The sequence below is a fragment of the Chlorocebus sabaeus genome, chromosome 8 (assembly GCF_047675955.1).
Source record: "Chlorocebus sabaeus isolate Y175 chromosome 8, mChlSab1.0.hap1, whole genome shotgun sequence".
Taxonomy (NCBI): domain Eukaryota; kingdom Metazoa; phylum Chordata; class Mammalia; order Primates; family Cercopithecidae; genus Chlorocebus; species Chlorocebus sabaeus.
This window is the reverse complement of record NC_132911.1, coordinates 101,667,800-101,695,610: the sequence shown is the minus strand read 5'-3', so window position 1 is coordinate 101,695,610 and position 27,811 is coordinate 101,667,800. Positions and strand designations below refer to the sequence as shown.

Genomic DNA, 27,811 nt, shown 5'->3' with positions numbered 1-27,811 from the left:
CCCTTGCTGTGGCTGGTATGGGAAGTCCCTGGCTGCAGGTATAAAGCCTCCACTGTGCTCAGGTTCACAGCCAGACAGCCAGAGAGACAAAGCCAGGACTCTCACCCAGCGAGGTCTGACTCCAGAGTCTAATCAATTCCTCACTGTATGATAAAGGTCCTGCCTTGATCACACCCAGACACCGCCTGTCCCAATCTGCAGATGCAGCATTGATTTTCAGTTCTGCCTGCAGAATGCCTGGGCTCACGTCTCAACTCTACCACTTACAGGCCAGGCACAGTGGCTCATGTCTGTAGTCCCAGCACTTCGGGAGGCAGAGGCAGGAGGGTTGTTTGAGCCCAGGAGTTCAAGACCAGCCTGGGTAACATAGTAAGACACTGTTTCTTTCTCTTAAAAAAAAAAAAAAAAAAAAAGATTTAAATAAAAATTATTCATTTATGGTGGCATACACCTGTAGTCCAAGCTGGGATGGAACTTTGAGGTGGTAGTGAGCTATGATCATGCCACTACACTCTAGCCTGGGTGACAGAGTGAGACCCTATCTCAAAAAACAAAACAAAACAAACAAATAAGCAAAAACAAAAAACAAGCTCCAGCACTTACAGGTGTGTGATCTTGGACAAGTTATTTAACCTCTCTGGTTCTCAATTTCCTCTTCCATAAAATGGGAACTAAAAGAGCATCTACTTGACAGGTTTGTTGTGTGAATAAAGTGAGTTAACATATGCTAATAGCCTGAAACAACACATGCATACATTAATATCAAGAAATGTTAGTAATGATTAGTATCACCTTGTCTTTAAAGCTCTCCTAGAGCCCCCAGGCAGACCCTGACAATTTCCAGTTCTGTAAAATAGGGATAATAGAGCCACGTATAGTGACACGTAGTCCCAGCTACTTGGGAGGCTGTTGCTTGAGCCCAGGAGTTCGAGGCCAGCCTGGACAACATAGTGAGACCCTATCTCTTAGAAAGAAAAAAAAGATAATGATAGTACCTGCCTCAAAGGGCTATTTTAAGTATTAAATGGAATACTGTATTTAAAAGTACCTAGCACAGGACAAGACTAGCTATTATTGGGGTATAGTTTGTGAAAGGAAAATAAAATCTCAGGATCCCAATTCACTATGCCAAAGGAAAAAAATTAAGCTAAAAGCTGAGTAATGCAAGAAACTGCCTTTGCTTTTGTTCCTAAGCAGATCGCTACAGATAAAAGGTTAAATATCTCCATAAGTAGCTACTCTATGTTCACCTTATCTTATGTAAAGTGTTGATTTACTGAGCGCTAGAGGAATATATAATTGACTATTCCCCTACCTGCTCCTTTTCTCTTGCAACATGTGGATTCAGTAATGTGAGCATGCCCTCCCTCTCTCCCTTTTAAATACTGAAGCCCTCAAAATCATCTTTGGAAAAAGGCACAGACCACAGATTGTTCCTGTGATTTTGTGTTCATTTTTTCCAGGCATGTCCTTAACCTTGGCAAAATAAACTTTTAAATTGATTGGGACTTGTCTCAGATACTTTTTGGTTTACAAGTTCAATGAATGTTTAAGGAACAAATGAAACTTCTGAAACCTCAGAGATGTCATCTGCAACTTGGAAAATGCTCACCATTGTTGTCTAATCATCTGAGTGCAGATCAAAACTGAGGCCATCTGCCTAGCCCATTGGTCCTCAGTGTATTTGATTGTAATAATACATAACACAGTGCACACTGAATAGGGCTTTACCATTACAACACCTGTTCACTCATCTACTTTCTGCATATAAAATCCCATTTTACAGTTGAGGCAACTGAGGCTCAGAGAGCACAAACATTTGCTCAAGATTGTACAGCTAGAGTCAGCTCCTCTTCCTCCTACGAAGGCTCCCTTCAGAGTTTCACCTATTTCAGGTGAATGCCAACTGCAAGGTAGGTTTACCTGGCCAGGCTGGACCGTGGAGGTGGCCATCAGAAAATAGTTTACCTTAAAAGAGGAATTTATAATTCCCAACATGAAGAGGAGTGAAATGAGCAAGAGATTTGGAATGAGCATCCAACTATATCTTGGCTATTTGTTTTTCAGGTGATTCACTTAGCAACTTCCTTAACCTGTAAAAAGAGAGTGGCAGGAGTGTGCTACTGCCTCCCGGGGCTTTCTGCGATAACATCCGGGAAAGTGCTTTATAAATGTTAGTTACTGCAGTCTTTACTGTGCAGTTGATAAAGAGGCCCTGGGGCCTCTTCAGCCTTTCAAGACTGCTGCTGAGTCTGCTGAGCAAAGCCTGGCAGTGCAGTGCAGGGAGAGACAGCAGCCGTGTCTCCTGCAGAGTGGATGGGGGTCCTCACAGGGGATTCATTTCTCAGGCCACAGGAACAAATGGGATAACATTGATGTTTTCTTAGAGCTTCCAGATTATAACAAAGAAGATGAAGGGAGGAAAAGTCCAAACTGCCTTTTCATTTTGCTGCCTTGCCATAAAGCACACAGAGATGGTTTTTCCATGGACAAGTCCACATTGGTATATCCTATTCGACACCATGGGAGCGGAGGGGGGTGCTCAGTCCCACTGTGTAGCTCCTCAGCCTCATCATGTTATCTTTCCATTTTCTGATAAATCCAGAATGATTATAAAAAGAACCCCTCTATTAACATTTTCCAACACAAATGAATAAACTGTCAAAATGGTTATAGAACCAATTTCCCTTTTAATATTTTCAGGAAAGGGGAAACATAAATTCTGCAGAAGTCATTTAAAGTCATAAACCTTGGAAATGCTTGCAGTGTGTCCTGCTGATTAAAGTGTTCCAGCTGACTTGGGCCACGGCACACACCACAACACGACCTCTGCAGTGCCAGGGAAATGGCTTCTGAACACTTGCCAAGTGGCATTGCAAGGAAAAAGGTTCTTTCTTCTTCATGGCATTGATTGCTTAAATAAATCTTTTGATTCTGGAGTCAAGAACAAATGAGATCTCTGCACTTGTTGAGGTTAGTTCTCAGCAGGGGATTTTGTTTAATACACATCAAAAGCATACCTTTTTTTCCCTGGGGCCAGTATCTTAGGGGTCTAGAATATGTCACATTCTGAGAACCCCCTCCTGGGGAGTGGGTGCGGAGTCTGGCTCTAAAGCTCATTCTCCACCCTGCTCTAGGAAAAGATATTTTACATTTTACAAATAGATATTTACACATAGATCATTTACAAATAGACATTTAAAAATAGATTATTTCCTTTTATTTCCCCATCAAAGATTCATGGTAGCTGGAGGGGACAGGGACCACTGGGAATGGATAAGTCAGGGTGGGACATTGGGCCGCTGGCCCCCTGCCCTCCTGGAGGAGGAAGAAACAAAAAGGCAGCCGCAGAGGCAGGAGACTGCGGAGAATGCAGGCTGACCTGCTGAGAAGAGGGGGGCAGGAGCAGGGGTAGAGATACTGGAAAGTGCGCGGGAAGGAAGGGAGAGAGAAGACCTATGGAAAGAGGGTTAGAAAGCAAAAGAGGGAAAAAAGCTTCCAACACAGAAGAATGCAGCTCCGAGAAGCATCTTCCTGCAGAAAGAGTTGGCAGGTGAGGAGTGGCCCCAACAATCTTAACAGGCAGGGAGCTGCCAGGACCACACCTTGGTCCTCTGTATACGTTGGACCTCTTTGTCAGCTGAGAAAACATCCTCTGCCAGCACCACCATGGGGCAAAAATGCCATGGTATTCCACACCATCCAAGGAGAGATTATGTTACTTTTTCTGCCTTTCCATTCCTATCCCTACTCCAACTCATGAATTCCAACTTAGGGAATTCCAGGGCAGCTCCATGTGCTGAACAAAAACTTTGTCTATCTACTCTTCCTCATTCTGTGGCTTGGACTTATGTGTCCCTTCCCCAGGGCAATCTCCCTGAGCACCCAGGCCTAGGTCAGGTCCCGGGGTTGCACACTCCATCGTGTCCTGAATTCTTCCTCCATTACACTGTGACAACTATAGTTACTTATTTGTATAATTATATATTTAATGTCTGTCTCAGCTCAGTGCTCATGCCTATAATCCCAGCACTTTGGGAGGTTGAGGCAGGAGGATCACTTGAGGCCAGGAGTTTCAGAACAGCCTGGGCAACATGGCAAAACCTTGTCTCTACAAATAATTAAAAAATAAGCCAGCATGGTGGTGCACACCTGTAGTCCCAGCTACTTGTGAGGCTAAGGCAAGAGGATCACCTAAGCCCCGGAGTTCGAGGTTACAGTGAGCTTTGATCATGCCACTGCACTACAGCCCGGGTGACAGAGCAAGACCCTGTCTCTGAAAGATAAATAAATAAAAATATGTGTCTGCAGCCGGGCGCGGCAGCTCACGCTGTAATCCCAGCAATCTGGGAGGCTGAGGCGGGTGGATCACAAGGTCAGGAGATCGAGACCATCCTGGCTAACACGGTGAAACCCCATCTCTACTAAAAATACAAAAAATTAGCTGGGCATGGTGGTGGGTACCTGTAGTCCCAGCTACTCGGGAGGCTGAGGCAGGAGAATGCCGTGAACCCGGGAGGCGGAACTTGTAGTAAGCTGAGATCAATCACACCACTGCACTCCAGCCTGGGGGACAGAACAAGACTCCGTCTCAAAAGGAGAAAGAAAAACAGTGTCTCCTTGGTCAAAGTGTAAGCCCCTGGAGCACATTGTGTTTATCTTGGCCTTTGTTGAAAACCCATTGCCAGCGCAGTATCTGGGACATGGTAACAGAGAATGAACACCTGAAGATGAATGAATGAATTCTAATGGTTTCTCTAGAAGAGTGACAGAGGAGCAGGACTTACTGCACAACTTCCTCTGGAACACGGAGGTCAGCGTCTCAATCTGGCTGAAATTGGCCACCAGGAAGACATGGTCCTCATGGGGCTCACTCCCAATGGCCTTCAAGGTGTTGAAGTCTACCTGGCCCACACCAATGGCAAAGATTAGGATGCCCGTGTCCCGTGCCTTAGCAGCCACCTCGGCCACGGAGTCCTGAGGTCTCCCATCCGTCACAATCATTATGACCCGTGGCACATTCTCCCTCAGGGGCCGGGCCCCCTCTGCTTCTGAGAATGCGATGTTCAGAGCATACTGGATGGCCAGCCCTGTCATGGTGCCCGTGGACAGATGCCGCATCCTCTTGACAGCACGCTCCACCTCGGACTTCCTCTTGAAGGTCTTGAGGGAGAACTCATTCTTGACAGTGCTGCCATATTGGAGCAGGCCCACTCGGGTGACGTCAGGACCAATGTCCAAGAATTGCAAGATGTCCATGAGGAACTCCTTGACCTTTGCATAGTCATGGGTGTTGACACTGCGGGAGCTGTCAATGATGAAAACCAGGTCTGCCCGCTTGTTCTCACAGGAGCTCTCTGGGGAAAGAGGAGAGGTCAAATACATTAGAAGAGAGGCCAGGCGTGGTGGCTCACACCTGTAATCCCAATACTTTGGGAGGCGGGTGGATCACCTGAGGTCAGGAGTTCAAGACCAGCCGGGTCAACACTGTAAAACCCTGTCTCTACTAAAAACACAAAAATTAGCCTGGTGTGGTGGTGGGCACCTGCATTCCCAACTACTCGAGAGGCTGAGGCAGGAGAATCGCTTGAACCCGGGAAGCAGAGGTTGCAGTGAGCTGAGATAGCGCCACTGAACTCCAGCCTAGGCGACAAGAGCAAGATTGCATTAAAAATATATATAAATAGAAATATAAAAACATTAAAAGACAGTTAAGGACCCAGTGCAGACCAGCTATTGTTGGAAATCCTGGGGCTGATGATCACCTTTGAAACCTCCAGTCTTCATCAATTTTCCTCCCCACTCATGGAAGTATAAGGTTATATTTGTGCATGGCTGGAAGATCATGACTACTGGCTATAATCAGATAGCAATCCTTTTTGCAAGATAAATCAACATGTTAGTTTCCAGAAAGTCGCCAATGCAGTTTTTATGTAACCAAATACCTCATCAGGGTCAAAATTATTTTATTCTTTACCGCATGACACATAAACTTGGCTGGGCACTGCAGAGAATATAACAGAAGCTTAGGACAGGGTCCAAAGTTAAGGAGCTTCCAGTCTACCTGGGGAGACTTAACTAATAAAGCCATGAAAGAGTAACTGTCATGAAAACTGTGTGGTCCCGACAATAGCTGCTAAGAGAATAGGGATATGAATGGGCTGGGGTCAAGGAGATGGGACATTAGCTGACCTTACAGGTGCACAGTGATTAGAGAGAAGGTGCACATGGAGCGGATCACATGAACCAAAGCCCAGGATAGAATGAGTGTGGTGGGTAACAGAATAAGCAATGAGACCTTGTAGTAGAGGGAATACTAGGAGTTTCAGGCAGGAATTAGTTGGAGAGATGGTCTGAAGCCAGTTTAAAAAGACCTTTCCTTTCAGACTGAGAAATATGTACATGATGCCACCAGTGAGGGGCATCTTAGCATCATATTATGTAACTCACCTCTCCCATAGGGAAGTTAGATAATGAAAAGTCAACAGAGTCTGGCAGTGGTTTACAAGATGGATGGTCTACACAATTTCTGGACTAATCTCATTGAGAGGGGGACTCAGATCTAATCCCAGGACAGTAGTGGAAACGGAGAAAAGGGGATCTAAGAAATATTTCAACAAAGGACACAGTTAAATTGGAAAAAGGCAAATGTTAAGTCTTTCCCTTACCACCATGACTACCATATTTATGCCTTAAGCATCTAAGCAAGAAGGCTGTAGAGGGTTTGAGTCCATAGACAAACTCATCCCTTTTGTGTTTCTAGCATTAGGATGATATTGGATGAGATGAGAGGCCTCCAGCCTCAGTGGGTGGAGGCTGGACATTCCTGTTGGAGTTTCTCGGATATTCTGAGCTACTGCCTTTCACCAGGGTGGGTCCCTCCTCCCCCGTTCTCTCCTCCCTTCCCGGACTTTACAGCTGAATCAGGATTTGACAGGGATTAGAAAAGGGATCCCAAATGCTTGCCCTAAATCCTAATCACCACAGCTGCAAGAAAGAGAGAGAAAGCCAAAATGGAACAGTGAAGCTAGTCATAAAAATGAGAAGTGGGAAAGGCCTGTGAGGTCATCCTGTCCAGGCCAGCTTGCCAGACTGTGACTCGTCCCTGAGTGCCTGCACACACACCTCATCCTTGCTGCCTTACAAGTCTAATGATTTTAGGAGAGGAGGCACCCCCCAAACACCAGTAGCTTGGCAAGAAACCAACCTTTTGCCATACCCACGCATAACCCTGGGGGCTGGGTGAGTCCAGGGTGAGTGTCTCAAAACAGAGGACCCAGAAACTGACCCTTTGAGGTCTCAGCGATAAGATCTATATGAAACCTAACATTTGCAGGATGTTTTAACATCTTTTTTCCAGAGCACTTTGTCACTGTGGTGTCATTTGATTTTCAGAACAAGTTTTTGAGAAAGGAGCAAGAAGCCTCATCCCCACTGCATAGATGAGAACATGGGAGTGCTGAGGGTTTGAAATCTTTCATAATTTAGAAAAAGAAAAAAACATACAGAGGTGCAACCACTATCCACCTCGTTGGGCAGCTGTAAGAATTTAAGGAAATGATGTGACGAAGGATCCAGTATGTGGGAACTCCTGACATGTGCTGGCTGCATGTATAGCTTCTCCCCTACCCACCCCTCCATCAGCCCTCACTCGTGTCCAGCCCTAGGCTGGGTAGGGGCAGGGTTACAGCTATGGCTGTGTGGTTGGTGCTGCACACAGGCACCTGCTCAAGGAGGTGAGAGGAACTGAAATCCAGCCAAGCCCTGAGTCCCAGGGGCTGAGTTCATCCTAAGAGGCACCTTAACAGGGTGCTTTTCAGCCAGGTGCAGTGGCTCACGCCTGTAATCCCAGCACTTTGGGAGGCCAAGGTGGGTGGATCATGAAGTCAGGAGATCGAGACCATCTTGGCTAACATTGTGAAGCCCTATCTCTACTAAAAATACAAAAAATTAGGCAGGCATGGTGGCACGTGCCTGTAGTCCCAGCTACTTGGGAGGCTGAGGCAGGAGAATCGCTTGAATCCAGGAGGTGGAGGTTGCAGTGAGCTGAGATGGTGCCACTGCACTCCAGCCTGGGTGACAGCGCAAGACTCCGTCTCAGAAAAAAGAAAAAAAAAAAGGCGGGGGTGTCTCATTTTCATGAAGGCTCCTATGGTTTAGCCTATATATAGCCCTGGGTTGGGGCAGTGGATGATGGATCTGCAGATCCCGGGAAGGAGGACAAGGGAGAGCATTCCCAAGACCCAGGCAGACCCCTCTCCAAGAGCCACACCTGCCCCACCCTTAATGTCTGAACTTACTGCAGGGAGAATGTGACCCAATAATCTTTATCTGCTGAAAAGAGGGGCCAGGCTTAGACCCTGCCATGGAGAAGGATATTAATCAAGGCACCTTTGAAGGGAGGGAAATTCACACAAGACTTGCACTCTGAGAACTCTGTTCCTTTGGAGATCTTTGGAAGTAGCGGATCCTCCTTGGATTGGGCCTTTATTATAGTCATGGTGTCAGTATCTATCCAAGCATCACAATCAATTTAAAGGGAAGCCTGCAAGTTCCATGGAGAATTGTGTGCTAAATTGGATTCTTTCCCTACAAAACAAATGGGTAGTTTCCACAACACCTGCACATTTACAAAAACACCACAAAGGTTCAAAATGTTGTTGGAGGTTCCAAGAAAGCTCTAATTCTGAGTTGAAAACACCAAGTCCTGGCAGCCCAAGTAACTGAATTTTCTTCAAAATGTCTCCTTGGGTCCCTGAGGGCTCAGAACCACAGTCTCATAGCTTGTCCCTGAAAGGGCTAGTTCAATGGTTCTCAAACTCAAATATGCATCTCAATTCTCTAGAGGACTTCTTAAAAACTAAGACCAGGCCAAGTGCACAGCGGCTCATGCCTGTAATCCCAGCACTTTGGGAGGCCGAGGCAGGCGGATCACCTGAGGTCGGGAGTTCAAGACCAGCCTGACCAACAAGGAGAAACCCCATCTCTACTAAAAATACTACTAATAATAATACAAAATTAGCTCGTTGTGGTGGTGCATGCCTGTAATCCCAGCTATTCAGGAGGCTGAGACAGGAGAATCGCTTGAACCTGGAAGGCAGAGGTTGCTATGAGCCAAGATCGTGCCATTGCGCTCCAGCCTGGGCAACAAGAGTGGAACTCCATCTCAAAAACAACAACAAAACAACAACAACAACAACAACAAAAACAAACAAAACAAAAAACAAAAAAACAAGACCAGTGCACCACAACCCCAGAGCTTCTGATTCCGCAGGTTTCCATTTCTAACAAGTTCCCTGGTGAAGTCAATGTTACTGGTCTAGGGACACACAGAAGTCAAAGAAATAGAGAGCTCTCTGGAGAAAAGAAGTTCTATAAAGTCTTGACCTTGTTATCTCACTGGGACTTCCCCAAGGTTAGGAAACCAGTCTCATTTATCTTTGTAGGCATGCAGTTGGAAACACAGAAAGTCTTCATTCAACATCTGTGGAATTAAATGGAATTCTGGTGGAAGCAAGTCGTCAGGTGAAAGAGATTGAATCAGAGCAGTTAGTTCAAAAAGATGATGACAAACACGAAGCCAAAAAGTTCTAGAGGAGGTGTGGTCCTGCTAATGGAGTCAGAGATTCTAGGACCCAAATCTTTGCCATTTTATGAGGGAGCATAACCACTTCTGAAGTTTGATTCATGGAATCACAGACTAGTAGACTCTTAGAGGTGGAGGGGTCCCAACAGAGTCCAAGTCACTCACTTTATAGAAAAGAAAACTGAGGCCCAGAGGGTTGACTCTATCTCTGCAAGGCCCTCATGGCTCACTATGGTCAGACCTGATGCCCTTTCCATTGTCTCATGGCAGGCACCCTTAGGAAATTATCAATACAGCCAGCTATTATAATAGGAGCTTTGCAGATACCTGGGAACACTCTAAAACATTTGCTGTGAAAAGCCTCACATATTCTCCACATGGGAACTGTTGAGAGATGTTTCCAGGAAATGGATTTCCTTGGTGTGTGTTCTTCTTATGCTGACAATTGGTTCTGATGAAGGACATCCTGTCTCCTTGGCCTGGGAGAAGAACATAAAATGATCTTCCTTCTGGCCTCTCATGACAGGGTTTTCAGCCACAGTTGGAAGATGGTTTGTGGGCCCGTAATAAAACGTCCTCCCTCTAACCATAAAGTGATGATCTGGACTCTGTTAACAGCTCTTCCAGTACTGTCAGCTTGACTCCAAAGTCCATGTATTGGGCAAATGAGTGTCTTTTACCCTTCTAGAGAAAGGGAACTGAGCCAGGACAATTTTAAGCAACATTCCTACTCCAGCAGAATGACAATGTGCAACCTCAGAACTATTTCCTCCTCTTAAGATTGCAGCCTTGTCACTAATCAGCCTCTCTCCCGTTCTGGCTAAATTCAATCAAGGCCGTGTAATCATACTGTAAATATTTGGTGCCATCTGCCTGGGGAAGTTAGGACACATTTGGAGAAGGAATGAGTATAAATCTCCATGACAAGGGTAAAATCATTTCATCTGGAGATCAAGGGGGCTCTGAAATCCTAAGTGAAACAGTATTAGAGTCCTATGATCCCATGCAAGCCCAACCTCTGCCACTTTCTGTCCAAATGATCTTGAGCCTCTCCTTAACCTGTGTGACCCTCAGTCTCTTCCTCTGCAAGATAGGGATAATAATACCTTACAATACTGTTGTGAGACTCAAAAGAGCAAATAATCATAATTTATAGCTAATATTTATTGAGCACTTAATTAGCGCCAGGCCTTGTTCTGAATGCTTTACAGGTGTTGGCTTGTTTACTCTTCACACACACCTTAGAAAGTAGGTGTTGTTACTGTTCTTTAATAGATGGGCACAGTGAGTCTAGAGAGGTGAGATAACTTGCTTGAGTTCTCCTACCTAGTGTAAAAGTGAACCAAATATGGCCTGAGAATGACTCCATGCTTCTATATTTCAGTCTTTGTGGAAAAACTGCAACCAAGATTAGTAAGCAGACAAGATTGAAAACCTAACTTAGGAGTATGCATCTGTAACAATAGCTGAGTCTTGGCCAATCCCAGCGGCCGTATTTCAACCATTCATATACTGCTGAGTGTTCAAACTGTGTTCAAATAAGAAAAACGCCAGCCTGTAGCCAATCCACCCGTTGCATGCCTCACTTTTGATTTCTGTACGTCATTTCCCTTTTTTTGTCTATAAATCTTCCACCACGTGGCTGTACTGGAGTCTCTGTGAATCTGCTATGATTCTGGGTGCTGCCCAATTCACAAACTGTTCATTGCTCAATTAAACTCCTTTAAATTTAATTTGGTTGAATTTTTTCTTTTATCACTAGGAAGGAGAGGAGCTGGGATCTGAACCCATCGTGATGGTTCCGTAGTCTGCACTCTTAACCACCAAGCTATACTCATGATGAATATGAAAGGATTTTGTCCTTTTAGATCTGCCATTTCCAGAATATGCAAGATGCACCAGGGCTGCACTGGCTCTCTGGGGTCAGTTCTTTCCTTGCCTGGACTCAGGGCCTGAGAGCAATGGCCCAAACTTGCCTACCTCCTGCCAAGTGCTTAAAAAAAAAAAAAATTAATAATATGATGAAAACAGATGCTTGCCTCCCTGGATAGCAGCAGCCCAGCAAATCAAGCCACGGGTGGTTCCCATTCTCACTCCTTGACAAGCGCTTATGGAGAGCTCAGTAGGAGCAAGGGTCAGGGGGAGAATGAAGGATGGGACAGGTGTGATGGACAGAGAGAGGTCACCAATCTTTGAAGGGCTGTGGGGAATAGAAGGACTATAGTCTGCACAATAGTCAAATACCCAGGAAAATTGATTTCAGAAAATGTGATGTTCCATATCAATTCCCAGCAAAGTTCCCACGAGCAGATGGTTTGTGGGCACTTAACAAGAGAACCATGAAAGATGTAATAATACAAGTGAAAAAAACTGTAACAGTTTCTAGGACAGTGGAAGAGTGAAGGGATTAGGGAACTAGAGTATGATTTCCAGGCCGCATTAAAGGCCTACGTGAAGGCTGCAGTTATGAAATTCACATGAGACCAGTCCACGTGGTTGCATGTTTTGCTGCAGCCACATTCAGCTACATAGATATGGGGGAAGGCTGGCAAAAGTTGAATGTAACCAGGGTTATCATGTAGCCAAACGAGAATGATGAATCAGGAAAGGGGCAAAGGTAGTTGACAGTGATTCCCTATGGAATTAAAGCTGGGGAAGCAGGAAATAGAGGAATCGAGGTGAAAGACAGTGAAAAAATAGCAGGATCAATTAACTGAAAGTCCAGATAAGGTCACAGAATTGTTGGAGCTGGAATACTAGTAGGGGTAAGCTGGGAAGATAGGTTTAAACTGAGATTATGGCGGGATTAAAGTTACTGTAATTACACGGTCAAGATAAGAATGTGGCTGAAATCTAGCTGGGAACAGTAGCTTATGCCTGTAATCCCAGCACTTTGGGAGGCCAAGATGGGTGGATCACTTGAGGTTAGGAGTTCGAGATCAGCCTGGCCAATATGGTGAAACACCATCTCTACTAAAAATACAAATATTAGCCAGGCGTGGTGGTGGGCACCTGTTATCCCAGCTACTTGGGAGGCTGAGGCAGGAGACTCCCTTGAACCCGGGAGGCTAGATGTAGCAGTGAGCTGAGATTGTGCCACTACACTCCAATCTGGACAACAAAGCGAGGCTCCATCTCGAAAAAAAAAGAGAGAGAGAGAGAGAAGTGAGTGGTTGAGATCTAGTGGAAGACCAGAATATTGGAGAAAATAATCTCAAAGCTATTAAAGGATGATTCATGATTCATGTGGATATTGAAATCACCAACAATTATGACAAGGGTAATGCTGGACAGAGCAGCAGTAAGCCAAGAGCTAAAACTGTTCTTTGAACTAGGAATAACCAGAGGATTTTAAAAATTACCTAAGGGTGACCCAAAACACTATGAAGCATGATTAAAAACATGATTAAAATTTCCTAAAGGGACAGAGAAAAAACTAGCTCACCAAGAGTTTCAAAGGGACACTGGGGAGAAAAAGCTGTTTTATGATGAGAGAAGAACAGAGAGAGAGAGACAGCAAGCCATGATCATAATGAGCCAGCAGGAGTTTAAGGAAGAAAAAAAAAGGGGGCGTGCAAAATGTATGTTTTATTCCTAGATGGCACAGATCAAGAGGATCCAGGGAACTCTGTAGTATGGATCTCAGCGAGGCAAATGACTGACCCTAACAAGACAGATTCCCTGTATGCAGAACAATTAGGTAGAACTGTTACGTAGAGCCAGTCATTCAACATACCTATTGTATGTCAGGCCCTGGGGATACAAAGGAAGGAAAAGACTTCTGACTGTGAAAGGGACACAAATAATAATGGGATACATGAAGCAGGCAGACCAAAAAGATACAGTGTGCTGTTGTTGATAAGTATAAACATATCAAGCCAGTCTGGAAGGAGGTCTCTAGTGATACAAGCTGAGAGAGAAGGACAGTGAGGGAGTGGTTGACTGTCTCTTGGTAGAGAAGGAGAGGGAATGTTTGACTATTTCAGGCTCTAAGGCAAGCTTAGCAATGCCTTTTTCTTCAGTCCCTGGCAGATATTGTTAATCAATTCTGGCCCTGTCCCCCTCAGTCTGGATCCTTTCAACGTGGCACTTCAAGTACCAGTAAACAATCTGTCAGAACTGGCACATGAAATAGAATCCTTCTACCAACCTGGTCTTAGAGCCTGGTGCTCTGCAACAAAGATTGAAATACTCAATTTTACTCAGGTCTGAAAAGATGAATAGAAGTAAACTAGCTAATCATATGAGACACTGTCTGACTATAAGGGCTAACATTCTTTTTCAGTGAGAAATAAGGGCAGGCAGACAAGGCTGGCCATGTGAAGGGTCGGCACATGAGATTCCAGGTAAAACCACATTCATGACGGAGGGCTGACAGGTGGGCATGGGGTCAGAGCAAAACAAATAGAAAGATTGGAAGAGATATTCTCATCAAACCCTGAAAGTGGTATGGATCCTCCACCATAAGAATATAAAACTAGCACATCAGAATACAAGGAAATTACATCCAATAAGCCAGCAGTCCGCAACCTTTTTTGGTACCAGGGACTGGTTTCATGGAAGACAAATTTTCCAGGGACAGAGTGGGGAAGAGGGGGACTGTTTCACCTCAGATCATCAGGCATTATTTAGATTCTCATAAGGAGTGCGCAACCTAGATTCCTCACATGCACAGTTCACAATAGGGTTTGCGCTCGTAGGAGAATGGAATGTCGCCACTGATCTCACAGGAGGTGGAGCTCAGGTGGCAATGATCGCCTGCCGTTCACTTCCTGCTGTGCAGCCTGGTTCCTAACAGGCCACAGACTGATATCGGTCCACAGCCTGGGGCTTGGGAACCCCGGCTATAAGCATTTGATTTATGAGACTTGAACTACATGAGCTTGTCAAAGAGAGACAGAGAGACAGATGGACTGAGAGCAAAGACGACCATGCGACACAGCACTGGGATCCCACCCACCACTGTGCTCCCGCAGGAGCATGTCCACAGACACCCGAGATGCGGCCCCTGAGCCTCCTCAGGTGCTTCTGTCCGTGTGTGCCTCCAGACTGTGACCAGCTCTCAGTACTTAAGGACAATTGAAAGGCTATTTCAGATGTAATTTAGACTATATTTGTTTTGTACCCCAGTGCGACTTCCCCTGCAGTCCCCTGCATTTAGGGCACTTGATTAAGGCACCATGGTCCTTGGCCAGGAAATAATCAATTCTCCCCTCTCCAATTCCCTTATTAGTCAGTCGCCAGCTGCGGCATTGCATCAGGCCTGACGCTGCAGAAGGCAGTTGATGAGCTCGAGCTTTCTTTGACTCAGTCGTGCTCTATTCACATTTTCTGAAAAAACCGCTGGGGAATATTCTGAAAACTTGCTTCTACTATATTAGGGAGACACCCTGGATTACTTAATGGGTCTAAGACATATTGTGAACTCATTAGCAAATCATTTCCCACTTGGTAACATTTTCCGAACATTTTTTTCAAATTCTGGAGGCATTTGTGGTTCTCCCTACACCACTGCATACAACGCTGGGAGGAACTGCTAATAATCTGAGTAACAGAGTCAGGCCCAAAAAGGGTTTCTGAGGGATGGAATAATGAGTAGAAACTAATAAGATGAAGTGTAATTGGTAAAAATGTCAAGCCCTGCATGTAGGGTTTGAAATCAACTGCATAAACCAAAGAAAGGGAGACAGCTGGTCACATGATAAAATCTGGAGCCAGGATGAAGTCCAAGCCTTGCATGTCACCCCCATGTCCCCAGCCCTGGCACCTGTGGCAGACAGCCCTAATCAGTCCTGGTCTCAGAATCAAAGTTCAATCACAGGATTCCTCTTGACACAGCACCCCAATTTCCCATCACACATGGACTGGAGGGAGCTTATGAAAAGAAACAGATTTGTCCTCAAGATGTCACTTTCCAATCACTCCCATTAGACTCCTCCCAACCTTATGCCCCAGTCATCTCATAAATGGCTTTTCCAGAGACAGACTCTCCTGACAAAAATGGACCTTAATCTTCCTCTTTCTGCCAGAACTTTCCCATGAATGAGTATTTTGGTGAGTTTCATTGATCTGAGTCCCAAGAGCTGGAAGTGACAGCTTTAAATTCCCAGTATCGGGCTGGGTGAAGTGGCTCCTGCCTGTAATCCCAGCATTTTGGGAGGTTGAGGTGGGCAGATCACCTGAGGTCAGGAGTGCAAGACCAACATGGCAAAACCCCATCTCTACTGAAAATGCAAAAACTAGCCAGGCATGGTGGTGTGCTCCTGTAGTCCCAGCTACTCAGGAGGCTGAGGCAGGAGAATTGCTTGAATCCCGAAGGCAGAGATTGCAGTGAGCTGAGATCACACCACTGTACTCCAGCCTGGGCAACAGAGCGAAACTCTGTCTCATAAATAAATATATAAATAAATACATAAACTGCCAGTATCCATGAGTCTCGGGGAGTTATTCAATAAAAGCAATTTATTCAAAAGCCACCATCCTAAGGGTCACTAATGGCAAGGTTGCTGATGTTCAGGGGAGAATGAACTCATGAACTCAGGCTTCTACACCAGCCCACTACTCCCTGCCCTATACCTTATACCACAACAATGTCACACTGCCTGTCTGTAGTCCCTACGCAGCGCCCTCTCTGCTAGGCATGCCCTCAGCTCCCTGTTCAGCTTAAGACTCAGCCCTGTGGTCATCTATTTTGAAAACCTTTCCTTGGTGGGCCACTCTCCACTGGCCTCAATGGCCTTCCTCTGAGCCCCAACACTTCCTGCTTACCTCTGTCTGACCGTCTTCCGCCAGTATCTCCTGCAGCTACCTGGCCACATGCAGTGTCTCCTATGAATCCCTAGTACCCGGTCTAGTGCCAGGCACCTGGCTGCCCGTCTGGGTCCTTGCTTATTCCCTTTGGTGTGTATACGAGCTTCCAGGTAAAGCTTGTGGGTGGGGGGTGTGGGAGGGCAGGGAAGAGAAAGATTGCAGATACCCTGCCATGAGCTGGAATGGGCTGGGAATGCTGGTCAGCAGAGGCACAATGAAGAACAGGTAGCAGCTGGGATACTCGACAGCTCGATAACATCAGAAACAGGTGGGGACGGCCAGGCATGGTGGCTCATGCCTGTAATCCCAGCACTTTGGGAGGCCGAGGTGGGTGGATCACTTGAGGTCAGGAGTTTGAGACCAGCCTGGCCAACATAGTGAAACCCTGCCTCTACTAAAAATACAAAAATTAGCCGGGCATGGTGGCAGGCGCCTGTAATCCCAGCTACTCAGGAGGCTGAGGCAGAAGAATCGCTTGAACTTGAGAGGCAGAGGTTGCAGCGAGCTACGATCGCACCACTGCATTCCAGCTGTACCCTAGACCCAGGGAATCAGAATATCTGGGGTTAAGGCCCAGGAATCTGCATTCGTAATTGCTCCAAGTGATTCTTAAGCACAACAATTCTGAGAGCTCTCTCTCTAGGGATATGTGAGCCTGAGAGACCATCTGCCAAGGGTCTAGAAAAGAAGATAGTGGCAGGGCACCCCATTCTGAGGTCCTGCCACCTTCTTCCCCCAAACCAGGAGTGGCCTTGGAAATATGGCAGTCATACATCCTGGAGTCTCTTGTGACATATATATCTGGCATTCAATTAGGTTCAGAAAATAAAGAAGATAGGCACCATTGCCCTCCACTTGTGTGAGGCTCAGAGGGGTTAAGTGATAAGTGCACAGTAAGGGCATTAATGAGTGGGGGCAGAACAGGGATTTAAACCCCAAGTCGGTCTGACTCTAATACCTGCATTTTTAGCCACTGCTCCCAGTAGGTGGCCAAGAGTGAAGAGCCCTTTACCCTCCCCATCACCAGATAACACATTGACTGGCAGCTGAGCCTGGCATGCGACTCAGGAGATAAAGCTCAACTCAAGACACAGTCCCCTAAGTGCAAATGTCTCCACTTCACCCTCTGCCCTGGCCAATGCCCTGGGAGGCATCACTCAGGCCCCAGTGATTCACCTGCTGCACCTACGAGAGTTCAAATGTGCCTTCTCAGCACCAGGCCGTGATGACAGTAAGCTGAATGAGTAACTTAACGTGCGTGATGTCGCCCCACAAATACTTATGGTATTTACTGGCCCGCAAGTCCCATCAATCTATAAGCCACCTTTGAGATCATGACTTGGACTTACTCATCTTTCATCAATGCCTGGCTCAGGGCTGGCACATAGAAGGCACTTTACTGAAGGTACCACAGGCAAAATACAATGGTTAGTGCTGTACCGTCAGGCCCCAGCCTCAAGAAGCTCACAGTGCAGGGGTCACTGAGACAAGTATAGAGGCGACTGTAGAGCTAGGCAGGGTAAGAGGAATTATTATTCAATAGGCACAATCTATGCTGAAGCAGAACACCCTAACTTCAGATCACACTGAACAGTCGCTAGAGATTCTTCTTTTCTTAAAATTCGTATTTTTAAAACTTTTTTAAAACTTTTTTTCTTTTTTTGAGACTGGGTCTCACTCTGTCACCCAGGCTGGAGTGCAGTGGTGCAGTCTTGGCTCACTGCAACCTCCGCCTCCCAGGCTCAAGCAATCCTCCCACCTTAGCCTCCCGAGTAGCTGGGACTACAGGCACACACCACCACACCTAATTTTTTGTAGTTTTGAAAGAGACAGGGTTTAGCCATGTTGCCCAGGCTGGTCTTGAACTCCTGAGCTCAGGCAATCCACCAGCCTCAGTCTCCCAAATTGCTGGGATTACAGGTGTGAGTTACCATGCCCAGCCTAGAGATTCTACTTCTGAATAAGGGGGGATGAACCCAATAGAGATATATAGAGAATACACTCTACTTCTTGACCAACTACTGAGGATAAAAGCAACAATGTACATCTAGATGGAGGTGATTTCCAGGGTCTTTCCCCGCATACACCCTGCTTTGGATGCCTAGTTGCAGAAAAAGAAAAGTAGCAGATGGCTCGGGAAAAGGAAGCTGGGGTAGCCAGGCTCCCTGTCCTGCCAGAGCTGGTGCAGTCTTCTCCCTGCTGTGTACATTTTCTCTCAGGGACCCACTTATCCCAAAGAGCTGGGTAGCAAGCAGCTGATGCCATTCAAGATGCCAGGCACTGTGTATTTCTCTCAAGAATGCTTGAGACACAGGCTGAATGTCAACCTTCATTCTGACAAGTTCTTCCTGAGCAGAGCCGACGTTCACAAACAAAAGTTGAAATTTCAGAATTGCCGGATTTGCTCTGTGTACCCTTGAACAAGCTACTACCCAGAAGGGCATTTGCAGAGCAGAGAGAGGTGAGTGTGCTGGCAGAGAAAGATGCTTTTGGGATGGATTCCATCTGCCCATGGAGATAGAATCCATCCTGGGTAGTTTTTATGCAAAATATGCTTGGCAATGCCGTGACAAGTTTTTGTTGTTGTTTTATGAAGGTGCTGGGGAATGGGTGTGCATCTCTGGGTAGTGATGATGCTCCCTAAAGCAGAGACTCCAGCCAGCAGGGCCCTGAGGGATTCTGGGTTCACACCAGCTCAAATTTCAGTTGTCCCTGCTGACTGTCATAAATTCCTTTAGGAACACAGCCCTCTCAGGCCCTCAGGAAGTGTGCACCAACGAGCCAGCAAAATGGAAAGAAAAAAAAAAGGAAAGGAAAAACACGCCACATCACACCAGTCTCCTCTAGTAAATGTTGCATGAGCTGAAAGAAAAGAGACGTCATATGAGGTTCAACAACTGTGGTTTCCAGACCCTGGACAATTTTCTTTGTGAGGGAGCCAAAATGAAAGCTGCCCCAGTTTAGTCCTGGAGGAAAAAGTTTCCAATGAATTGAATTTCCTTGCAACGTAAAGTAGTTTGCTCAAGTCTCACTAAAAAATGCCCCTCACATCCTCTCTTGGAGTTTGCTATACAAACAGTCATTTTCTTAATTGATAAAGAGAAGTATAAATAAGCTGTGAAATAGTGGTTTTTATAAGTGGGAGCTAAATGATGGGAACACATGGACACATAGAGGGGAACAACACACACTGGGGCCCATCAGAGGGTAGGAGGAGGGAGAGGATCAGGCAAAATAACTAATGGGTAGTAGATTTAATACCTGGGTGATGGGATAATCTGTACAACCAGTCCCCGTGACACATGAGTTTACCTACATAACAAACCTGCACATGTACCCCTGAACTTAAAATTAAAGTTAAAATTAAAAACAATAGTCAGGCCAGGCACGGTGTCTCATGCCTGTAATCTCAGCACTTTGGGAGGCCAAGATGGGCAGATCACATGAGGCCAGGAGTTCGAGACCAGCCTGGTCAACATAGTGAAACCCCGTCTCTACCAAAAATACAAAAATTAGCCAGGTGTCATAGTGTGTGCCTGTAATTCCAGCTACTTGGGAGGCTGAGGCATGAGAATTGTTTAAATCCAGGAGGTGGAGGTTGCAGTGAGCCAAGATTGCGCCACTACACTCCAGCCTGGGTAAATGAGTGAGACTCTGTCTCAAAAAATAAAATAAACTAAATAAAAACAATAGCCAGTGATATTAAAATCTTTTCTTTTAAAAAATGAGCTGACTGAATACATACAAAATAATTTTGATATTCTCTATCAAACCCCCTCACTATCTTCCTTTCTCAAATTAAGAAATGATATGTTCTTAAAATTGTAATACACACACACACACACACACACACACACACACACACCATCCCTCAATACAAGAGAGTGCAGAAAGCACCAGGAAACAAAACAGGCAATTTATTTCTGCTCTCTGCAAAGTAAAAAGCAGCATAGGCAGGTTTTAAAAAGCAAACTGGCATTTGACCCACAGGAGCACTTCAACTGAATAAATTGCTTTATCTGCTTTCTGAGAATTCAGCACGTGAAAGCCAGAGCAGAGCACAGAGACCTGTGAACAGCAATGCAGGGCTGGGCTGCAAGACAGGAGAGGAAGGAGGTGGAGGCCCCAAAACAGTGCCTCAGGGCCTTTCCCTGGAAGGAGGAGGGGAGGAGGGGCAGGTATGCAAGGAGGAAGGGGCTAGTTAGACAACAGGGCACAAGGTTCCACACCCCTGTGCCAGCAAAGGCAAAGTTTGTCTTTGGAGACAATTCTATCATCATATTGGTTTGGTTGAGTTGTACAAACATTGTAGGAACCCCCTCTTTGTGCTGGGTGCTAGGGATAGAGTATGAGAACCAGTCTCAGCCTGGGAGGAGCGTATAACCCTGCAGAGAAGACAGATTCATTAAGATTCATAAAAAATATGAGCAGGCCAGGCACGGTGGCTCACACCTATAGTCCCAGCATTTTGGGTGGCTAAGGCAGGAGGACTGCCTAAGCCCAGCAGTTAGAGACCAGCCTGGGCAACATGGTGAGACCACATCACTACAAAAAAAAAAAAGTCTTTTAATAAGCCAAGCATGATGGCATGCACCTGTAGTCCCAGTTACTTGGGAGGCTGAGGCAGGAGGATCGCTTGAGCCCAAGAGGTCAAGATTGTAGTGAGCTATGATTACACTGCTGCACTTTAGCCTGGGCAACAGAGAGGGACTCTGTCTCTAAAAACAAAAAGCAAAACAACAACAACAACAACAAAAGCACGAGTGACTAGAGCCTGGAGTAGATCACCTGTCCCAAGATAGAGGGTGGGGGAAGATCCCTGGTCAAGGTGATGAATATTATAATAGGATGATGTTATTATAAGGTGAGCAGGTGTTGACCAGGCAACAAGTTGAGGTGTACATTTAGGTAAAAAGGCAGCATATGCAAGGGCTGGAGGCCAGAACAGAGTGGGATGCACACGCACCCAGGTAACCACAGGTGATATGGCATGGCAAGGCTGGGTCCTAAAGGACAAGTTGGGGAAGACAGGGCCATGTGGGTGGACGGCATGTGCCTCCTGCATAAGAAGTCTGGACTTCAGGCAGGGCACAGTGGCTCACATCTATAATCTCAGCACTTTGGGAGGCTGAGGCAAGAGGATCACTTGAGCTCAGGAGTTTGAGACCCTGTCTCTACAAAAGATAAAAAAAAAAAAAAAGCAGCCGGGTGTAATGGTGCAGGCCTATAGTCCCGGTTACATGGGAGGCTGAAGCAGGAGGATCCCTTGAGCCCTGGAGGGTGAGGCTGCAGTGAGCCATTATTGTGCCACTGCACTCCAGCTTGGGCAACAGAGCAAGAACTTGTTCCCAAAAAAATAAAAGGTCTGGATTTCACTAGGAGAAATGAGGAGCACTGAAGGGTTTTAGACGTGCCCTTCCTACTTTAGGCTTATTCTTTTTTTTTTTTAGACGGAGTCTTGCTCTGTTGCCCAGGCTAGAGTGCAGTGGCCAGATCTCGGCTCACTGCAAGCTCCGTCTCCCAGGTTCACGCCATTCTCCTGCCTCAGCCTCCCGAGTGGCTGGGACTAAAGGCGCCCGCCACCTCGCCCAGCTAGTTTTTTGTATTTTTTAGTAGAGACGGGGTTTCACCATGTTAGCCAGGATGGTCTCGATCTCCTGACCTCGTGATCCACCCAAAGTGCTGGGATTACAGGCTTGAGCTACCGCGCCTGGCCTACTTTAGGCTTATTCTAAGGGTTCCTGACTCAGCCCAGACTTCAGTCTTCTCTATCTATGGCTCAGCTCAAAGCCAATCTCTCCAGGCCTGCCCCCCAACCCTGTTTCCCCTCCCATCCAAGTTCCCAGCCTACTCTCAGGTGTAAATTAATGTTTCCTTATGTATATATTAATAGAGAAGGCACCAGAGAGAACGAACGTTAAGGCTGCTCCTTTGTCTCTGGGAGCTGAGTTTCTGCCCCTCTGTTATCTAGCCCTAGACTTAATCCCAAAGGACTTTCAGGTGGTGGATCAAATAGTTTAGGTCAACGATGGGTCCTTTCAACTCATCCCTATTTGGTGTTCAACTCCTCTACCTACTTAATCCAAATTTCAAATGAAATAAACATCAGGCTGGGCGAGGTGGCCCATGCCTGTAATCCCAGCACTTTGGAAGGCCAAGGCAGGTGGATCAGCTGAGGTCAGGAGTTTGAGGCCAGCCTGGCCAACATGGCAAAACCCCATCTCTACTAAAAATACAAAAATTAGCCAGGCGTGGTGGCACGTGCCTGTAGTCTCAGCTACCTGGGAGACTAAGGCAGGAGAATTGCTTGAACCCGAGGGGCAGAGGTTGCAGTGAGCCAAGATTGTACCACTGCAATCCAGCCTGGGCGACACAGTGAGACTCCGTCTCAAAAAAAAAGAAAACAAATTGGCAGGGTGCAGTGGCTTATACCTGTAATCCCAGCACTTTGAGAGGCTGAGGAATGCGGATCGCCTGAGGTCAGGAGTTCAAGACCAGCCTGACCAACATGGTAAAACCCTGTCTCTACTAAAAATACAAAAATTAGCTAGGTGTGGTGGTGTGCACCTATAATCCCAGCTACTTGGGAGGCTGAGGCAAGAGAATCACTTGAACCCGGGAGGCAGAGGCTGCAGTGAGCCAAGATCGCGCCACTGCACTCCAACCCAGGCAACAGAGTGAGACTCCATCTCAAAAAAAAAAAAAAAAAAAAAAATCATTGATTGCTGTCAATTGGCACTTGGCATGAACTCCTACCTCTCCCTATGAGTCTTCCAGTGTTGCAGAAGCTAAAATGATAAAACCAGTATTTCCCAGACTATGTTGCAGGCAGCTAGGGTTCCGGGTAAGAACTGGGGAACCCCAATTCTATACATTCATAAAGGATGAAGCGGGGTGGATGCTGGCTGTGCCGGCAAGTGAGGTTTTAGAAAGCCAGTTAGTTGCAGCAGCCAGACTTTGTATTCTGGTGTCTGCTCAGCAGCTGCACAGATGTCAGTTCTGGTGGCAGCAGCATCCTGATCCCAGTGAGGTGCTCTTGCGTGGTGGTCCCTGGGCTCCCACTCCTCCAGCCTTTCCAACAACTATATAACCGAATTCCCTAGGTTAAACCTTTTTCTTCCTGAAATACCTAGTGAGCTCCGTTTCCTGCACTGGCCCTAGTGGCTCCGTCAGTCTCAGCATCGCTGCCTCTGTCATCCTCAGTATCTCGGCCTCTTTGATGCCTTGCTCACGCAACACCCCCACTCTCTGCTGAAGTCGGCAAACGGGTTGGAACAGAAAATGCAACCGGGCATGCTCAGTCCTCACAAAGCTCACCTGAAGGCCTAGTCACCCAAAGTTGGGGAAAGTGGAGCTGCCCCTCCTCCCCACCCCTACGTCTCTGCAGGCCCACCCTCATCTTCTGCAGAGACTCCCCTAGAGGTAGACATGTACTCATCCTCCGATCTGCTTGGAAACACTGTACACTTTGATACAATGCTTCATTTCCTCCATTCTTACTTAACTTGGCAGAAGTCGTAACTCCCTAAACACACTGGGACAGTATATTACACAAAAGGAAAACTATTGAGCCAACGATTTGTTTCCTCAGCGCTCTCAGGGCTTCAATGCCCAGCTCCAGCTGCTCTCGCTGACTCCATTAAGCTTAACGCCCTATGTAGGGTTGCTATGGAAGCCAGAAATAACATTTCAGGAATCTCTCACAGGCTTGGTGACTTGGTTTCTAGGCTCTTCTGCAAATAGTCTTTCTTGTAGATGATCATTAAAGATGAAGACTAGCTGAAAAGATAGCAGTTTTAATGAAGTGGAAAGGTATTTCTTCAAGACCCGACAATAGAAAAGCATTTAGGGTCTGCAAATTTGAAGGCTGAAAAAGGACTTTAAAGACTGGATTCAATTTCCCTGTTACATAAAGGGAGTAGCAGGTTGTGCAGTGTAATGGGGCAGCAACCTCCTGCCCATGTCTCCCAAACCACACTCATTTTACACCCTGGGCAAGTGGCTTTATCCCTCTCACCCTCAGTTTCCTCTTCCACAAGATGGGGACAATAATTGTACCTGTCTCATAGGGTCGTCATGAGGATAAAATGAGCAAATACGTGTAATATGTGTACTTAGAATAGTGCCTGGCACAAAGTAAGAGTCAAATAAGCCTTTATTGTTATTATTATTATTCTCACCTGGTGTTGCACTAAGGGTTATATGGAAGCAATGTGGCATAGCAGAGAAAGTACCAGACTGGGAGTCCAGAGACCTGTGTTCCGGTCCCCACTCTGCTACCAGCCAGGTGACACTGGTCGCATAACCTTATTTTTATTTTATTTTATTTTATTTTATTTTATTTTATTTTATTTTATTTTATTTTTTGAGATGGAGTCTCACTCTGTTACCAGGTTGGAGTACAGTGGTGTGATCTTGGCTCACTCCAACCTCCGCCTCCCAGGTTCAAGCGATTCTCCTGCCTCAGCCTCCTGAGTAGCTGGGATTACAGGCACATGCCACCACGCCCAGCTAATTTTTGAATTTTTAGTACAGATGGGGCTTCACCATGTTGGCCAGGATGGTCTCGATATCTTGACCTCATGATCCACCTGCCTCGGACTCCCAAAGTGCTGGGATTACAGGCGTGGGCCACCGCATCTGGCCCATAACTTTATTTGATTTTATTTTGGCTATGTAACTTTCTATCTCTAGTTTTCATTCTCCCCTGTAAAATGAGAGCGTTGGACTAAACGAAGTGTCTTAGTTCTTTTTCAGCTCCAGTATGCTATGGCTCTAAATAAACTAAGTTAATTAGTTCACACATGTAATCCCAGCACTTTGGGAGGTTGAGGCGGGCAGATCACTGGAGGTCAGGAGTTCGAGAGCAGCCTGGCAAATATGGTGAAACCCTGTCTCTACCGAAAACACACACAAAAAAAATTAGCTGGGTCTGGTGGCACATGCCTGTAATGCCAGCTACTCTGGAGCCTGAGGCAGGAGAATTGCTTGAACGCAGGAGGTAGAGGTTGCAGTGAGCCAAGGTCGCACCCTTGCACTTCAACATGGGCAACAAAGCTAGACTCTGTCTCAAAAAATAAATAAATAAATAAAATAAGTTAGAGACGTTCCTTGACCTTTACAAATGGTTATATCCATATCCATAATGAGAGCTACCATTTTATTGAGCCATGGTTATATATCAGTACAATGCTAAATGTTGTACACGCGCTAACTCATTACTCCTCACAGCAACCCACTGTCCCCATTTTACTAGAGGGAAAAATGAGGCTCAGAGAAGTTAGGGTAATTTATTTGCCCAAGGTCACACAGTTAGTAACTGGTGGAGCCATGATTTGCGTCTAGCGACTCTAACTCTACAACTCACAGTCTTCATGATTTTGCTACAGGAAATAACCAATATACACACAACTATACAAGCGTACAACCGGCATGCCTTTATATTACATGAATGTTCCCTTGCTAAAACCGCAGGGTACTCTGTAGGCTGTCTCTATACATTGCTAGCAACCTGGTACTGTTCAAGAAAGCTTTAGGACATTTGCCACAAAATAAAATAATTCTTAGTGTTTGTTACACTCCAGAGATTCCTCAACCCTACCATCATCCTGCCCCTGGACAATGGCATTAGCCTCCTAAGCACTGCTTGCCTTTGCCTGTCTGCAGACTGTTCCCAATTCAGCAGCAGAAGTGATTCTTTAAAAACCAAATCAGCCAGGCACGGTGGCTCATACCTGTAATCCAAGCACTTTGGGAGGCCAAGGCAGGCGGATCACCTGAGGTCAGGAGTTCGAGACCAGCCAACATGGCGAAACCCCGTCTCTACCCAAAAATACAAAAATTAGCCGGGTGTGGTGGCACGCCCTTGTAGTCCCAGCTACTGGGGAGGCTGAGGTGGGAAAATCGTTTGAACCTGGGAGGCGGAGGTTGCAGTGAGCCAAGATTGTACCACTGCACTCCAGCCTGGGCAACAGACTGAGACCCCATCTCAAAAAAAAAAAAGTGAAATCATGTAATTCCCTTACCAATGGCTCCCATCTCTCTGAGAGAAAATCCTAAGCTGTTTCAATGGTCCCACTAAAGGCCCGCTTGTTACTTCTCTGATCTCCTCTCCTACTGTGGTCCCCTCACTCACTCGGCAAGAACCACACTGGCCTCTCTGCTGTACTGAACAATTCGTGCATATTCCTGCCTGCTGTTCTCTCTGCCTGCAACATTACTTTGGTGCCTTATCCTGTCACTGCCTTTAGGTATGTGAAGAAGAGTCACCTTCTCATTGAGGCCTTCCCCCGACTCATCTAAAGATTCCCCAGCCCCATCCCTTGAGCTGGAGCAGGGAAAAAGAAAAGAAAAAGAAAACAAAAGAAAAAACTTCCCTGGCCCCATGGTATGCTAAGCGAAAGAAACCAGGCACAGAATGACAAATACTGCATGACCTCACTTATATGTGGAATCTGAAAAAGCCAAACTCATAGAAATAGAGAGCAGACTGGCTCATATGACAAATTCTATAGAGAATTGATTCTAAGACTGATACTTGATTTAAAGTTGAAAGAGGCTGGGCATGGTGGCTCACACCTATAATCCCAGCACTTTGGGAGGCCAAGGTAGGTGGATCGCTTGAGTTTAGGAGTTTGAGACCAGCCTGGGCAACCTAGTGAAACCCCATCTCTACCACAAGAAATCCAAAAAATTAGCTGGGCATGGTGGTGCACACCTGTGGCCCCAGCTACTTGGGAGGCTGAGATGGGAGGATCACTTGAGCCTGGCAGGCAGAGGCTGCAGTAAGCCAAGATCAGGGTGCTGCCCTCCAGCCTGGGCAACAGAGTGAGACCCTGTCTCAAAAACAAAACAAAACAAAAAAGGTTGGGGGGTGCGGGCATGGTGGCTTACACCTGTAATCCCAATGCTTTGAACGGCCAAGGTCAGTGGATCATCTGAGGTCAGGAGTTCAAGACCAGCCAGACCAACATGGCAAAACCCTGTCTCTACTAAAAACACAAAATTAGCTGGGCATGGTGGCACACCTGTAGTCCCAGCTACTTGGGAGACTGAGACAGGAGAATCACTTGAAACCAGGAGGCGGAGGTTGCAGTGAGCCAAGATTGCACCACCACACTCCAGTCTGGGTGGCAGAGTGAGACTCTGCCTCAAAAAAAAAAAAGGTTGAAAGAGAAAAACTGCTATTTTATATTTAAATTAGTACAGTAGATGGTCAAATAGGTAAATAAAAGATAAAAGTTAATAAAACATTTACTATTAGTAAATGTCATCTCACTCATTCATTCAGTATACAGTTCTTGAGAAGCTACTCCACCAGATGTTTTAGGCCCAGAGATGAGAAGCTCTAATTCCTAAGGTTTTTTTTAGTTTTCTTTGAGATGGGCTCTCACTGTGTTGCCCAGGCTGGTCTGG

The 27,811-nt window shown here is 46.2% G+C and overlaps 1 protein-coding gene across 4 annotated transcripts in view; it reads right to left on the bottom strand.

Moving 5' to 3' along the window:
- MATN2 (matrilin 2) overlaps positions 1–27,811 on the bottom strand; it is a 168,349-nt gene that overhangs the window by 100,453 nt on the left and 40,085 nt on the right. For all 4 annotated transcript variants that reach the window (XM_073018239.1, XM_073018238.1, XM_008001170.3 and 1 more), the window contains exon 3: positions 4,788–5,357. In XM_073018239.1, the coding sequence (XP_072874340.1) occupies positions 4,788–5,357 (570 nt within the window). The remainder of the gene's footprint in view (positions 1–4,787; positions 5,358–27,811) is intronic.